Here is a 15,216-nt window from a genome sequence, read left to right on the forward strand (position 1 = left end):
GTTCTCTTGTACCAGCAAGAAAATCTCGACTCTGTGAAAATGTCCGGATTATAAGGCAGGATTTCTGTAGCTCTGAAGCCATGGTTATTGCCATTATGAATGCTTGTCCCATAAGATGAGCTACTCGAAAAACAGTCACCACAATGCGACAAGGATTAGCTGACAACCAACATTCTATCTCCCGCGCGTCGTAAGTTTTATCTGGTGGAAGGCACTCGATAGAAATCCCATTTTCACGCCCTAGGTGTATCACATCGATATTGTGCGTGTGGGAGTAATGACCGACCACTACCAGAACAAAAGGATCCTCTTGGGTTGGTTTGACAAACGAGGTGAAGTGGTGGAACCTCTGAGTAAACGGATCCAGCTAAATCCACCCTGGCGGATGACAGCCGGCGATGGATGCCAGGTGGAGATCCATCTGAGAACTCTGGCTTCGTACTCTTTCTGCGAAAGACTGAGGGAGGTTCGTAAGTGGCGGCGGCTGACAAGAGCTCTCCTCTTTCGGCTGACGAAAGCTTGTGGATTTTTCTGTTTGCCTTTCAGTGTTCTGCACAGTCGTGATACCCGCCTCGTCGACATTAAATAGTCGACCTCTGGAATGTCTGATGCGTTGAAGTTCCAGTTTCAGTAACCAAAATATGTTTCAATATTTTCAAGCGTGAAACTGGGAGTTATAGTAACAGATAGCGACTGATGTTTCCTCACAGACAGCTCTGGATGCTACTTGAGATATATTAGCCAGCTGCCATGTTTTTTCGCTGCAAATCTTTCACGGTTAACCCACAGAAACTTTCTCCCATAAGTAAACAGTATTGAGCTAACTGTTTTTCTTTACCTAATGATACATTCAGCAGTTTTTCAACATCATTATTTCAATTCAATTCAATTCAATTCAATTAATTTATTTACGTGTTTGCCAACAGCAAGAAGCCAATAACAGGCAAACACTGATAATATATACAATAATAGTGAAATAAAAATTAAAAATCTTACACAAACGGATTAACTAAACTTATAAATATACAGTATTAAATATAACTGCCAAGTACAGGCAAACCCAAAATAGAAACAATATTAACACAGAGCAAAAAATGAAGGAATATAAATAAAAACAAAATAATCCACGTAGGGAACACTAATATAATTGTAAAACTTTAAAAAATATAAAAAGACAGATAACCAAGCTAGATCATTTCCCTTGTTGAGAACGTTCGCTCAAGGGAGACAATGTTTGTGCTAAATACGTCCAAAGATTTACATACGTCATTTGCAGCGATGACGCACCTGGCTGAAGGACTATGCCTTAGTGCACTGCTCACACTAAAAGTAGAAAATTCTCTTATTTGCCTCGCCGGCACACGTAAACCAACAGCGTCCATAATGGAATGGCAATTTATTTTGCCCTTAAATACATTAATAAGAAATAACGCATCGAGATGTCGTCGTCTGGAATAAAGTGTTCTAAAATTTAAAGTAGATAGGATCAGTTCATATTTTCTTGTCCTAACATAATCCGTCTAGTAATTTTGATGTCTCAATTTATTTTATGTTATCTTGAAGTATAAATTTTTTTGAGATGATAATGTTGCGTCATATTGTGTTGAATATATACTTGCTCAATTTTATCAGTCTAATCACAATAAAATATTATTATTAAATATTAAAATATTACTACAATTAACATTTAAATATTTAAAAATATATTAAAATGATGCTCTCTATGGAAATGTTCGATTTACATCAGAACATCACTTTTTACACTACATGTTTCGGTTCTAAATGAACCATCTTCAGGTGTATAATCCATATAAACTCAAATGTAATATCCTAAGTGCAATCCTTCGTCAGATGTCCATCAAATATCAGAAAGTTTTCCTCTTCCAGATCTATTGTACTTTAATATCGCATTCAAGGTCGTTTCGTAATGTATGTCGCGCTTAACATGATCTTGGTGGGTGAAACGTTTTGCAGTTGTTTTTGTATCGGTCATAAATGAAGAGAGGAGGAGGTTCGTCCGTCTGGAAGAGTTCAAACACGGCAATACTTCCAGAGTAATATTTTAATACTTTAATATTTTAATATTTAATAATAATATTTTATTGTGATTAGACTGATAAAATTGAGCAAGTATATAAATTTTTTATATATTTTAAATTAAAAGGGAGGAAGTTCTGGCTTATTTCTAAAGTTTTTTCCAGACATTTTTCTGGAGAGACTGGCTAAGAAAATCATGTAACAAATTTTTTGGTGTTGGGTCATTTATCAGTAGCTGTTCAACATAGTATCTCAATACTTATCCTGTGCCACAGATGCAATGTTACGTCCGTTCTACTCCGTCATCTTCGAAATTCGTGGTAATGGCTGTTAACTATCTCTGTGACATCTAGACTCGCATAAGCCACTCGTGGAACAAATGTAATACATACTGTGCTGTTTTATTGGGTCTTTTTGGAGTAGATTTGATGTGTATTCTAAGCCGGGCTCGTACGTGTCCTTAATATGCTTATAGCAGCTTTAGTCTGTTGTATTGAACCGTCTCAGTTTAAATACTAGTCGAGCTTCACCGGAGCTTGGAACTGTCGCGTTCACTAGAAGTTATCGTTCACACTCGTGAGGTTTCTCGCGAAAGAAACCTTCGCAGGTGAGTGTAAGTACTCAAGTGAAGCAGAGTAAGGCAACACTGGACAAATTTAAGGGTAATTAAGCGGTTACTGTTTAATTATGTTATCCGTTACGTAATCCTGGGGTCTCGGGTTCGATTCCCGGCGGTGCCCGAATTTATAACTTGTGTTGGGCAAGGCCGTGGTCTAGGCAACACGGGGTTTTCCTCCGGGGGCTTCCCCAGTTTCTCCGTGGCATCCCAACAATTACTCCATTCACACACAGAAGAAGGCAATGGCAAACCACTTCTGGATCATCTGCCAAGAACGTATATGAACAGGTCCCAGTCCGAGAAAAGGATGGAAGGATCCTGTTCATATGGACCTGTCGTCAGACAGAACACTAAATAAATAAAGTTTACTAAAAGAAACTTACGATTATGCGTCGTATTTTTAAAGTCATTAGGTTCACAGCATAACTTTAATATTTATAGAAAGTGTATATACATAAAAAGTGGCATGCAGAATCTCAAATAACTGTTTATAAAGTATATAAGCCTATATTCAATAGACCTACACTTCCCCAATTTTGTTCCGTGTTGTAATGACATAGGTCTAGAGATCAACTGATCATCAATTACGTATATCAAATCTAAAACTTCTTGACGATGGTGAAGAGTCAATTGAATAAAAATTTCCTTGGATATTATCCATCGTCTAGTAAATATAAAACGTAAAAACGACGTTTCGGAGATGGGACTCTATCTCCGTCTTCAGGTTCCTACACAGTTGGGCCCACTAGATAGAGCTAATCCCTATCTCCGGAGATAGAGTCCCATCTCCGAAACGTCGTTTTACGTTTTATATTTACTAGGTCCGGAGATAGGGATTAGCTCTATCTAGTGGGCCCAACTGTGTAGGAACCTGAAGACGGAGATAGAGTCCCATCTCCGAAACGTCGTTTTTACGTTTTATATTTACTAGACGATGGATAATATCCAAGGAAATTTTTATTCAATCAATTACGTAGTTCTGCTTCATGTCCAAATAAATTATCTAAAGATTAATTCTACGTAATAAATAAAAATAATTATATTAACGCTATTTACGTGCCTGTAAACCACAGAAGGTGCACTCGTTTCGTGCATTCTAAACCTCGCCAAGAAAATTAGTATCCATCCGCGACCTTTCAAACACCTTTGTCTCATTTATCTCGTTGTGTTAATAGTAGAATTTCCTCTGTACTCATTATAACCTGAGGAATGTGTGTAAAGTAGTCGTGATAAAGATAAAAGGTAAATTAGACTCGGGGCCTAAGAGTTATGATGTGAAAAACTCCTCGTATTTTAGACATCATCATCATCATGATTAGTGGTAGGCTTCAAGCTGAAGCCATTTCAATCTGTGGAAGAAGTCTTCGATAGCCTTTGATTAAGAGGCTGGGCAACTCCCAGAGCTAGTCTGCACGCTGTGTGAAGAGAGAATTGTGCTCCTGCCAGGAATCAAAATCGTGGGAGGCATTAATCTGAACGCCCCTGTCGTGAATCGATATGGTGGTAGACATGTTTTATGACCAGTGCAGCCATTGTTCCCTTGGGTTATCTGTGGATCAGTTCAGTATCATGGTTATTCATGTTTTATGGATGTTTGTTTGTTCGTAACTGATGACACAAACAATGTCAAATCACTGATCAGTAAATTTTGCTGACGTGGGGGTAATAAAACCCAAATACCATCTTCCACGCTGGAGGATTTCTGTCGAAAACATGATTTCGTATGAGGAAATAGCTCGCAAGAAGGAGCTTCTGTCTTTGAAGAATTTGCTAAAAGCCTCTTTAACAGCTTCAGAACAGAGTTTACGAGGTCTGTCAATACCTTTCCTTCTCCGTCTTTAGTAATTCGAAATAAATTTTGATAATTTCATCTTCTGACATTAACATATAAATTACTGCTTGTAAATATGAGCATGTGTTTATTTCAATATTTAATTCATTAATATTGCTATGTCTGGGTTTCACGATAATTCTTATATCGTATGTTAAAACCTTTTTGTCCTAGTGTAGTAATTTATTTCGGTCTTCATTATATGTAGCTTTCCTTATCGAAATGGTTGAACGGTCTCTGTGTCGTCCAATTTTTATATCTCCTCTGACGGACCACAAATACATCTTCGTACAAAAGGCCAGTCACAAAATTTTAAGGGATTTTAATCGGATCAAATGTGAGTTTTTTTTCCAGGAAACTCTACATAAATAAGCCTATAGCGTTTTGTTTTCAGATTTCTTGAATGAGGAGACAATATTGATATTCTGTTATTTACCTCTTTTAAATTATTATTTATGTTGTTATTAATGACAAAAATACGTCCAGTACAACCTGCTACGAATTTAAATTCGAACACGGGACCTCTCGGATACGAATCAGAAGTTCAGATAGCTAAAAGTATCAAATTATAAATTCCCTAGAGGAGTGTTCTGATTAATCGTGCAAGTTAATTTGTTCAATAGGTGGCATAAATTTTCAGTTCCCCGCGCTGTCTGCCATCAGAAAACCACACAACCAATTTGCGAGTTTTGAAAACGAAAGCTCTGATGTTTTGTCTTCAAGATGTCTTACAGCGTTACAGTGGAGGAAATTTCTGCATATAACAGATGTTTCTCCTTTCAAGGTAAACAAGGCAACCACACTTTCGAGTCTGTCAGGCTTTATTGACATGTAAAGGAATTTATAGCAAAACTTACTTAAGTTTTCACATGAGTTTTAAAAGTTGTCGAAGGTAATCTGCCGTTACTTTAAACTGTCACCAAAATATATACATTTATGTTGTGAACACTTTTCGGATTACGTACATTGAAAAACACAAATTTGAGCTGTTCGCCAAATATGATCAGGCTAAACAAATCAAGTACAGTGCGAGTGACTGAACATGTAGCAGGCATGTGATACTGGAAAATGCACAGATTTTTAGTCGTAAAACCTAAATGAAAGAGAGAACTTTGGAGACCTAGGCACAGATGCGAATACGACCGATGTTAAATAAGTACGATAGACTGAAATCGTTTGGGTTCAGACTTGGTTCAGAGCCCCTGTGAGCACGGCAAGGAACTATCAGCTTCTTAATAAGGACTCTGCTCCCTTGGCGTTGGTGTGGTTTCTGAGCCGCGAGCTGGTAAATCCTGTTGTTGATTTGTTGTTTTTCACAACATGCAGTGAAAATCTGTGGCTTCCCTGCTTAGCCGCCATCAGTAGGTGGCGACGTCCATCACTTCGCGTGCAGATAATGCACATTCGTGTGCTGCGGGCTTGACGACCCAGCCCCTGCCGGAAGGTCGTATACGTGACTGTCTACTCGTCAAAATCCCTTTGAACAGAGAAACATAAGTCGATAATGGAAACAAAGGGAGTATCTTAAGGTCGACTATGGACCGTGCTTTAAACTCTACTTGGGAGGAAACGCTTTCATTAGGCTTCACTACAATGTAAATAGGCCTAATGAATCAATTCCACGTGAGGATTTTTTTCTTCAAGTAATGTGTGAAACATCAACAGGGCAAGAAACTCCAAGAGACGAAGATGACTTTAAAGCGATGACAATTTACTCACTTTCGTGTGAGAGTGAAATTTGGGTTGAGAAGAACCAGATGCTGTTAGGCCTAAAACTCAAGCAGTTAAAATTAAATTTAAGGAATGTCGAGGAATAAGACAGAATTAAACACGTACGTACACGGAGCGGACTAAATAGAGCCTACATTAAGTAAACAGAAGAATAAGCGATTACACACAAAAGTGGTTCACCCCTTTGAACCTTCACTTCTTAACAAAGCAATGAGAGGCCATTAAAAGGATTTTTTGAGACTAAGACGTTGATTTCATCTGTCACTTTCCATACACGTGACCACTTGGGTTTTACCATTCATTGGATGACGCAAGGTTAGGCATTTGTTTTTGTATAGTCTGTTAAATTCATTTGTTTTAATCAGTATTTCCATGAACTTGGTCCGATAAAATAATCCACTACGAATTTGTTCCACATTAATCAATTCCTCGATCACATGTCTTTTCATCCTATAACATTTGTCTCGTTCCACATTATCAGTGCAGTTGATGTCGTATTCTGAAATAAACAAAAAAATCCTCCATCCTCCATGAAGCACGATTACCCTAGGAACTGATTTGCAGAATTGTGTACTCCCCACCCTGAAACCCGTATAATCACCCTGATGAAACATGCTTAGGGTTAAAGAGTTCAGAGATACGTACATTCTTCGCTAAATCTGACTCGCCTATTTGCTTCGTGTGTTGCAGGAAATCAGCGGATCATTTCGTCTTTTGTCACAGAATGCGGGTCGCACACAAAATGTGTCTGGGGATCCCCCGGTGGGCTCGGGAACAAAACCTTCCGTGATGGCGCGCCAGTCCGACTCGAGTGTCGAGGAAGTAGCCAGCATAGACGAGTCTGATGTGGTCCCCACACCAGGTCGGTTAAGAACCTCAGGCATCGTCATGATAGCCCAATGTCTACGTTGGCCCATGTGTTCGTTTTATGGCGAGCTTCGACAGTAGCGATTTTGAAAATTTCTTATTCTGTTGCCATATTATTATGCATTTCACAGCCAGATACACCACTAGAAGCCATACATTTGTTGAGATGACGCGAATATAAATAAACATACGGGTGATTCACTGATTCTCATAGAAATGTACAGTACAATTTAATTACCTTGAGGAATTTAACATTAAAGGTCCTTCTCGAAATCCTCGTGGTATGACATACGAGGTGCGATCGGAAAGTTTCGAGACTGCGCCTATAAAAACCCGTACACTTATCTCAGGTATTAAATTCATCCATAACCCTCGAAGTAGTTCCCCTGGGAGTGAACACAACGATCCCAGCGCCGCTGCCAAGCCTGGAAGCATCCCTGGAAATTTTTCTTTGTCAGCTTGTCTTCGTAACATTTTCGGGCGTTGTGCTAGAAAATGGTCGTCCAGAACGCTCGTCATCATCGACAGAGGTTCGGCCATTTTTAAAACGTGAATGCCACACAAAAGTTTGTGCACGACCCATTGCGGACTCCCCAAATGCTTGCTTTAGCATTTCATAGGTTTCCGTAGCCGTTTTGGCGAGTCTTTGGCAAAATTTTATGCACACGCCATTCCGAAATCGCAGGAGGGTCGGTGTAATGCACTACCAAAACGCCCGTAACTAAGAAACAAATACTAATTCGATGATGCCGGCTGGCACACTGATTCACTATGAATGTAGGCCGCACCCCCTAGCGGCAGAAGCTCGTACTACATCCGGTTCGCCCTCTATTGACACAGTCTGGAAACTTTCTGATCGCACCTCGTATGTTTCAAGCATGAATAATTTTAAGGCAGGGCGCAAAGGATTGACGAATACTCAGTGATAAATCGTGTGTGTGTAATTTTGTTAACAAATACAGCGCTGTTTTATTATTCCCTTTGTGCTGTTTTTGTTATCAGGCATTAGAAACCATTTTGACTGTTTGTTTTGTTACCAACAGCAATGGAACGGAGGAAGAACTATGCGAGGAGGAGAACGGAAGGAACAGGTTAGTATTTCAATGTGCACTGACTCGAAAATTACATATACAATTATTTTAGACACAATAAGATTTATAGATGGGCCTTAAGTGATGTCAGATAACGCATAGAGTAGGTTATGGAGCGGTAACGTTCCAGACTTTTAATCTGCAGGTTTGACTGGGGAGAGAGACGAAAGTGGTTCACCTCGAGGAATGTGGTGGTGGTTAAGAGGAAGATTTTCGACCGTACCAGGAATCGAACCTCAATTCTCCAGCCTTATTTAAGCACGTTGCTGAATGTTGTTTAAATGTCTGCGTCATTTGCAATGTTTCGATACATTTTATACGTCTCTTCGGAGGGCGTCTTCGATGTCTTTCTTTCTTCAAGTTTGTAGTTTATTATTCTCTGTATAATTTGCCATGTTGCCATTCTTATCACGTATTCTATGTTATTTTTTTTATTAAAGCCTCAAAAATTAATATAATACCACATAATATCTGCTACTGAATATAATTCCGATCTTTTTGTCATTCTACATAATGCACGACCCTTTGTATCCAAGAATCCTTCGCGTCCTCACATGGTACTGAGGCACAGGGACTATATGACTTGTATCGAAATTTGTAAGCCTGTTCTCAAAATCAAACTTCAACCTTCAGGCCCCTGTTTGGTGCATTCGACTTGCTATTTCCAAACTTCAAAACAAAACAAAACTGTCTATGAAAAACGTAAGAATGTTTTACTTTACCCCGATGCAGTACTGGACTGTACGTTGTTAAAGAACATGGGCTTTTTCCTAAATCAAAATTTCGATTAGTTATCGTGTTGGAATTTTCGACAAGCTGGCTGTTAAATGTAGGTCTATTGTAGAACAGTGACTTAAAATGCTTTGAACTTCGTGCCAGATTTCACGAATTTTGGTCAGTTATTTCAACACTTATTGCGAGATAAGTCTCACACACACACGCAATCAGTTTGCTCTGTGACGTAATTTAATATCCTGGCTGAAAGAACAAGAAACTGCAATCTCGATGCAGTAGTCTCGTTAAACCAGACTGAACGGAAAAGACGAATGTAAATATTAACTCAACTTATTAAATTGTGTAGAAAATACAATACAGCATCAAATGAAAAAATCTTGCAAGTAAGAACAGTGTGTTACATAATGTAAATTTATAAACGAAAAATTATATATTTTTTTAAGAAATTAGTAACGGGCTTTTGCTTCTGAGCCTACTTCGTTTTCTTTGCGGGCGAAGTCCCTCCTACGCCTGACGTTCAACGTAAGCTATAGGACGGCCTCCACAGAAATCAATCCGTCTCTAAGGCATTCTATAACAACTTCCTCTTATCCTTCGTTATCGCCTTCTAAACTTTCGTCGCCAGCATAATTCACAAGAACTTCTACGTCATTATCAGTCTTATCTTTGTATGTCGTCGTCATTCATATTTTTACAGCCTGACTTAAATTTTAATTAAGGAAGAAGATTTTCGCAATTTTCTTCCGCTGTTAATTCTCTCGGTTTATCTCTTTGTAACGTGTGCCACAAAAAGTTTCGTTTACCTTTCCTTTAACATTTCTTCATACACTTTCATTTTCCTTTCTTTCATGCCTTCATTTGAAGCTCGAGAAGAACACCACTTTTGAATTTTTTATATGTGTTTGTTGTTGATGAAATGGGGCCTTCCGACACGGCATCGGATATCCGATAACCGGGTCTCTACTGTATTTATTTTGTGGATTCTTTGATGACGGCATTGAAGGGCTTCGTGGCACGGAAAGTCTCGATCAATTGGATAAATTGCAGTTATAGGAGGTCACTGTATCCTGAAGTACGTAGTAGTGACATTGCACATTTAACTCGACGGACATGTTTTTGTCAGAAACAGGAAGTGACGACAGCAGTTTTCTCCGACACCTGGAACTGGAACCTTCTGGAGACTCAGGTCCAGGACGAGGTTTAGGGTCAGCCGTGGGACCCGGGATCGGTAACAAGGGAGGACGCACTCCTTTCACGACGACAAGACGCCTAACCCGACATGGGAACGCAGGGTTCGGTTTCTCAATCGCGTGGACCCAGCCTCCAAGGTACATGCTTCAACATGCAGATGCTTTGAAATGCATACGACTGTAAACAGCAATTACGACCGAACACACAACTCTCGTTTTTAAATAATGTTTTGAAAATTACGCAACGTATAGAAAGAATGGTCTAGCGGTTAGAACGCTGGACTTGTAATCCTGGGGTCCCGGGTTCGATTCCCGGTGGTGCCCAAATTTATAACTTGTGTTGGGCAAGGCCGTGGTCTAGGCAACACGGAGTTTTCCTCCGGGGGCTTCTTCCCCGGTTTCTCCGTGGCATCCCAACAATTACTCCATTCACACACAGAAGAAGGCAATGGCAAACCACTTCTGGATCATCTGCCAAGAACGTATATGAACAGGTCCCAGTCCGAGAAAAGGATGGAAGGATCCTGTTCATATGGACCTGTCGTCAGACAGAACACTACAAATAAAAATAAATATAGACAGAAACAGTCAATTACATACCTTGATCCAACAGATGGTACATGCTCAGTTTCAGATGAAGAAGGCTGCCTTCAGATATAGAGGGTAGACGCAAATATATTTAATAAGTAATGGCAATCAGGCAATAGGGAGTTAATACCCCAGATTGGTTTCTTGGGGAATCTAAAGGATAACTAACCTTAAAAAATCTGATATTACGAAACAGCACACAGGACCTCAAACAGAAAAAAATAAAATATTTGTATGCATTTTCTACAAATAATATCGTTTTGCACTTTATCACTAATTATCCCAGTTTACAGACTGAATTTGAAGTGAGCAATATAATAATTCTTAATTGAAATGTGTGTCTGACAAAAAAAATAGTTCGTCGTACAAGAAATTCAGACACGATATAAAACTCAAATCTTTAGATTTAAAACATTTTTTCAGTATAGTGAATATTAAAAGAATTAAATGGAAAAAATATTTTGACTGTGACTTGCTTATCTTTAGCACAATTAAATTTTCAGAAATGCCTTTGTACTTACAATAAGTGAACATCAAGTCATATAATTTATGCAGATTATATATTCTGTATTTATAAGGTGTGCATGCGTATTTATACTCTAGTCACCATCTCTGTTGTCATTATCATCGTCATGAACAGAGTAACACGTGGAAGATTGATGAAGATTGGCAGAGTCTCTGCTCAGAGAGCAACGCTCTCCGAGTAGCTTGAATAATACAGTGAGCAGAGAGGTTTGTTGTGTTGCGTTGTAGAGTGGAGCGTGTGGAGGCGGGTATGCCTGCTGACAGGTCTGGACTAAGACCTGGTGACTACGTCATCTTCGTGGAGAGGCACAACGTGGTCACAATGCCGGAGGAAGATATCCTTCGCCTCATCCGGTCGTGTGGAAACCAGCTCACCCTGGAAGTGTATCGTCGGGTCAGTCCTAATGGCCTAGTTGGGAGCTCAAACCTCAGCAGTAGTACCACGACGGTGCCACTCCCCGCTCCGCCTCGCTCCTCTACCACAACCTCACTGGACCTCAGCAAGAGGAGACTCCACCTTCCTCAGGTCACGTTCAGCAGCGAGGTCGGTACTGGAGTCATCGTGTGAAGGGGGGAGGGGGTGACAGGTTTTCATTCCGTAATTTCGCGTATCACAAATTAAGGTACTTGTGGGTTATCGGGACACATCGCTTTAAAAATAGGTTAGGTTAGGTTAGGTTAGGTTAATGTGTGTGGATAAATGACATACTTGAAAGTTATTATATTTTATTTCAATAAATGATAACTAACCTAACCTAAACTAACCTAACCTAACCCTACTTAACCTAACCAGCGCTAAACTAACCTAAACTAACCTAACCCAACCCTAACCTAACCCTAACCAACCGTAACCTAACCTAAACTAAACTAACCTAACTTATTTTTAAAGCGATGTGTCCCGATAACCCACAAGTACACAAACTAATATTCTATTAACCATTTCCATGCTACAAACGAGGAACTGGTGATTACAGGAAGAAACACCAGCAAACAATGTCACGGCAAATTGTTGCTTTAAAGGAGTTTATTGTTGACAAAAATGCAATGAAAACAAAGTTTGATGTAACGTGAATATATACAGTGAAGGAATTTTTGCTACGTAAAATTTAAGCATGGAAATGGTTAAGTTCTGTTAGGTACATAACTAAAATTATGTCCTTATTTTCATGTTTTCAGTGCTTTAAGTCAGAGTATGAAGTTGGCCAGTCAGCTCCATCTAATGCTGAGAACGTGTTATGTCTTAATACCACAGTCTGCCCCTGTCTGCAATAATAATCAATTTTAGATGAGTGTTAGGATTTAGACACAAATTGCTGATCTTTTTGTTGTTAGTAAATTATAAAATTTACGAATTAGTTCCAGTCTGTCTCTAGTTATATATCGTTTTCGCTGTTAAGTGAAGCGTAAGGCCTCTATGAAAGTGCGTCATTTGGATCTCTCCTGAACCAGCAGATTAATTTCCCTCCATGTTTTGCCGATACTTTCAACTTTCCTTTGTATCGATCTTTCCACGTTTCTTGGGGTCAGCCTCTAAAAACTAAATAAATAAATAATTATCTGTTGCAGTTTTTGTCGTCTGTTTTGGCAGATTCATGACTGAAACATCGCCTGTGATATGTTCTCTTTAAAGATGGCTTGTCTTCTGGGTTGTTGCGCCGTGTAGTCTGGTAGAAGTTTACCGACATTTAAGAGGTCCTTGCTACCTCCATCATCAGGGCGATGATCGCCCTGATGATGGAGACACAGTAAGGACTCCTGACACGTCGGTAAACTTCTACCAGACTACACGGCGCAACAACCCAGAAGACAAGCCATCTTCAAAAGTCTAAAATTTTGTCTGTGGTTTTTACCAAAAAATTATTTTATATCGAAAAGAACATTTCGAAATAAGGGCTGTTCGATATCACTGAAGAGTTAAAATGTACTGTAACAAAACATTACGTAAATGGGCACAGTCTGGCAGACGAAAGGTTGGGAATATTTAACAGTCCTGTGAAGTGTTAAATTTTGAGGGATTATTGATTTCTGCCCGGATTCCTTACAGTAAATATTTTTTTTTCTCTCGCAGACCCAGCACACCTTGTGGAAGGTGAGAAGCATTGAAATTTATGTTTTTGATGCATAATAAAAACAGCTGGCTAGTAAGTTTTGTACTTAAGATTAGTTATCCTTTGAGGCTCCTAGCACATTTTGCGTAAAGCGGACTATCCACGTACGAGTCTGGCTCGGGTTCCATCGAGCCAAACTTGTTTGTGGGTGGGGTGTCACGAGCCGAGTCTGCTATGCAAGTGTGGTGAAATATATCCGAGCCCGGCTCACGAGTCAAGCTCGCCGAGCCAGACTCGTACGTGGTTGGGCCTCTTAAGATTTAATGTTATTATGTCTTGAGTCTGAGGTAAATATTGATGCATTACGCACATCATACAAGACAGAGATGAATGGTCAGCTTCATACTCTGTTCACTTTACGGATTCCCAAACCTGTGATACAAGTTGACCTACAGAAGCCTTATAAAGGTGACATTTTTCTTAGAAACAGTGGTTTCGGTAATGGAATAGGTTGGAGAAGGGATTGAACTGAATAAAACGTTGTTCAGCGTGATTTCTGTCAAGACAGTCACATCGTGGTTTAAAAATGTTTCTGCATTTCGCGTTTACAAAAAAAATTTAAAGTGGTGCGTGTTAACTTTGCCGTATCTGTCTGTCTGCCTATCCCACCCATTAGAATGTGTAATAAGTGTAAAATTACTCGACAAATTTCCAAAAAAAAAAAAAATTGCGTTGAAAGCCTTTGCTAAAGTATGTTAAGAAATTTCAGTCTTGGTTAAAAACAACGACAATTGGGGCACAGTACATGATGACCTACGTGAAGAAGTGACCTTGAAACCACGCCCAGCCCACAGTTGATTTACACCCAGAAAGGATTTGTAAAAAGTTTTAGTATAATGTGAACGACATTTTGGTAGTTATTTTTAATTCCATCTTCAGGATACCGAGTACGTATGTGTTCTTCAGTGCAGTAGAAGTTTCCATTATCCGTCAGGTCTAGACGTATGATTCTTATTACGAAACAGAACTTAACCATTAAAGACGGCTGCCCCATTGATCTAGTAGGTCACAAACCAGATTAGTATTTAAATGTTTTGACTGTTACAGACATCGAAACTGAGATAAATTTGTAAATTTGTGCAGAGCGAACCATTTTAAACGCAACCCAACAACAAATATGAAATCAGAAACACGTCCACCCCCGTATAATAAACTTACCCAACTCACACCATTTACTCTAAATTTTTGCAGATGCGAACGTGGCGTATTTACGAACACAACCTGTGTTCAATCTCGAACATTACTTAGCTGTTCGTGTAGCATTTATAAATGGATATCCTTACATGGGCGTGTATACTAAAGCATTACACTGACTGATAACGAAATTTCGGGATGAATTAAATGTTTGCCTGTGACAAATGCTCATCGACGGAAGAGAAACTTCAGAAATTACTGCCGAGACGACTTTGAATCTGTGCATCAGCTGCAATAACGGGATTCTGCGGTAAGGATTCAGTGGTCATTGGTTTTGTTTTGAGTACGAATGTGTTCATGTTTAGTGTTTAGGGCTGCATTTTAAATTAAACACGACTTTCAATGACAAAACCTTAACCGAAGCCAGAAGTTAAGTCGTCCAGTTTAATGCAGTGTTTTTTCTAAAAAAACAGGTTGTCCCAATAAGAAATAGCAACAACTTGGTGACAACCGTCGTCAAATGTGCCATGGTGGCCATTTTGAACACCTCCAATAGATACGCCAATTCACTTATTGCCAGTACTGACGTATGTAGTGGTTTAGTTTGTTAAAATGTCTTGATTTCATTCTTTAAATGTGTTTATACATCTTTTTTAGGGTAGGGAACACAAACGGATGATAAAATTACGATTCAATGAACCAGTCATTGTTAAAAATCTTTCACGTTTATTGAAAAACATAGAATATACAGAGCTGATTG

General features: G+C 39.2%; 2 protein-coding genes across 3 annotated transcripts in view; one reads left to right on the forward strand and one right to left on the reverse strand.

Annotated features, from left to right (window-relative positions):
* Positions 1–12,107, reverse strand: part of LOC110838375 (lipase 1) — a 113,060-nt gene extending 100,953 nt beyond the window's left edge. The window contains exon 1 of the mRNA XM_087340639.1: positions 11,970–12,107. The gene's annotated coding sequence lies outside the window, so the exon portion shown is untranslated. The remainder of the gene's footprint in view (positions 1–11,969) is intronic.
* Positions 1–15,216, forward strand: part of PsGEF (Protostome-specific GEF) — a 194,187-nt gene that overhangs the window by 132,749 nt on the left and 46,222 nt on the right. Inside the window, exons 10-13 of one of the 2 annotated variants that reach the window (XM_087340636.1) lie at positions 6,909–7,080; positions 8,129–8,176; positions 10,035–10,239; positions 11,443–11,758. In XM_087340636.1, coding sequence (XP_087196762.1) covers positions 6,909–7,080; positions 8,129–8,176; positions 10,035–10,239; positions 11,443–11,758 — 741 coding nt within the window. The remainder of the gene's footprint in view (positions 1–6,908; positions 7,081–8,128; positions 8,177–10,034; positions 10,240–11,442; positions 11,759–15,216) is intronic. The other variant, XM_087340637.1, reaches the window with a different exon arrangement.

Source organism: Zootermopsis nevadensis, unplaced genomic scaffold (assembly GCF_977971745.1).
Source record: "Zootermopsis nevadensis isolate Lab colony 2312 unplaced genomic scaffold, Znev_1.0 Znev_ptg000061l, whole genome shotgun sequence".
Taxonomy (NCBI): Eukaryota; Metazoa; Arthropoda; class Insecta; order Blattodea; family Termopsidae; genus Zootermopsis; species Zootermopsis nevadensis.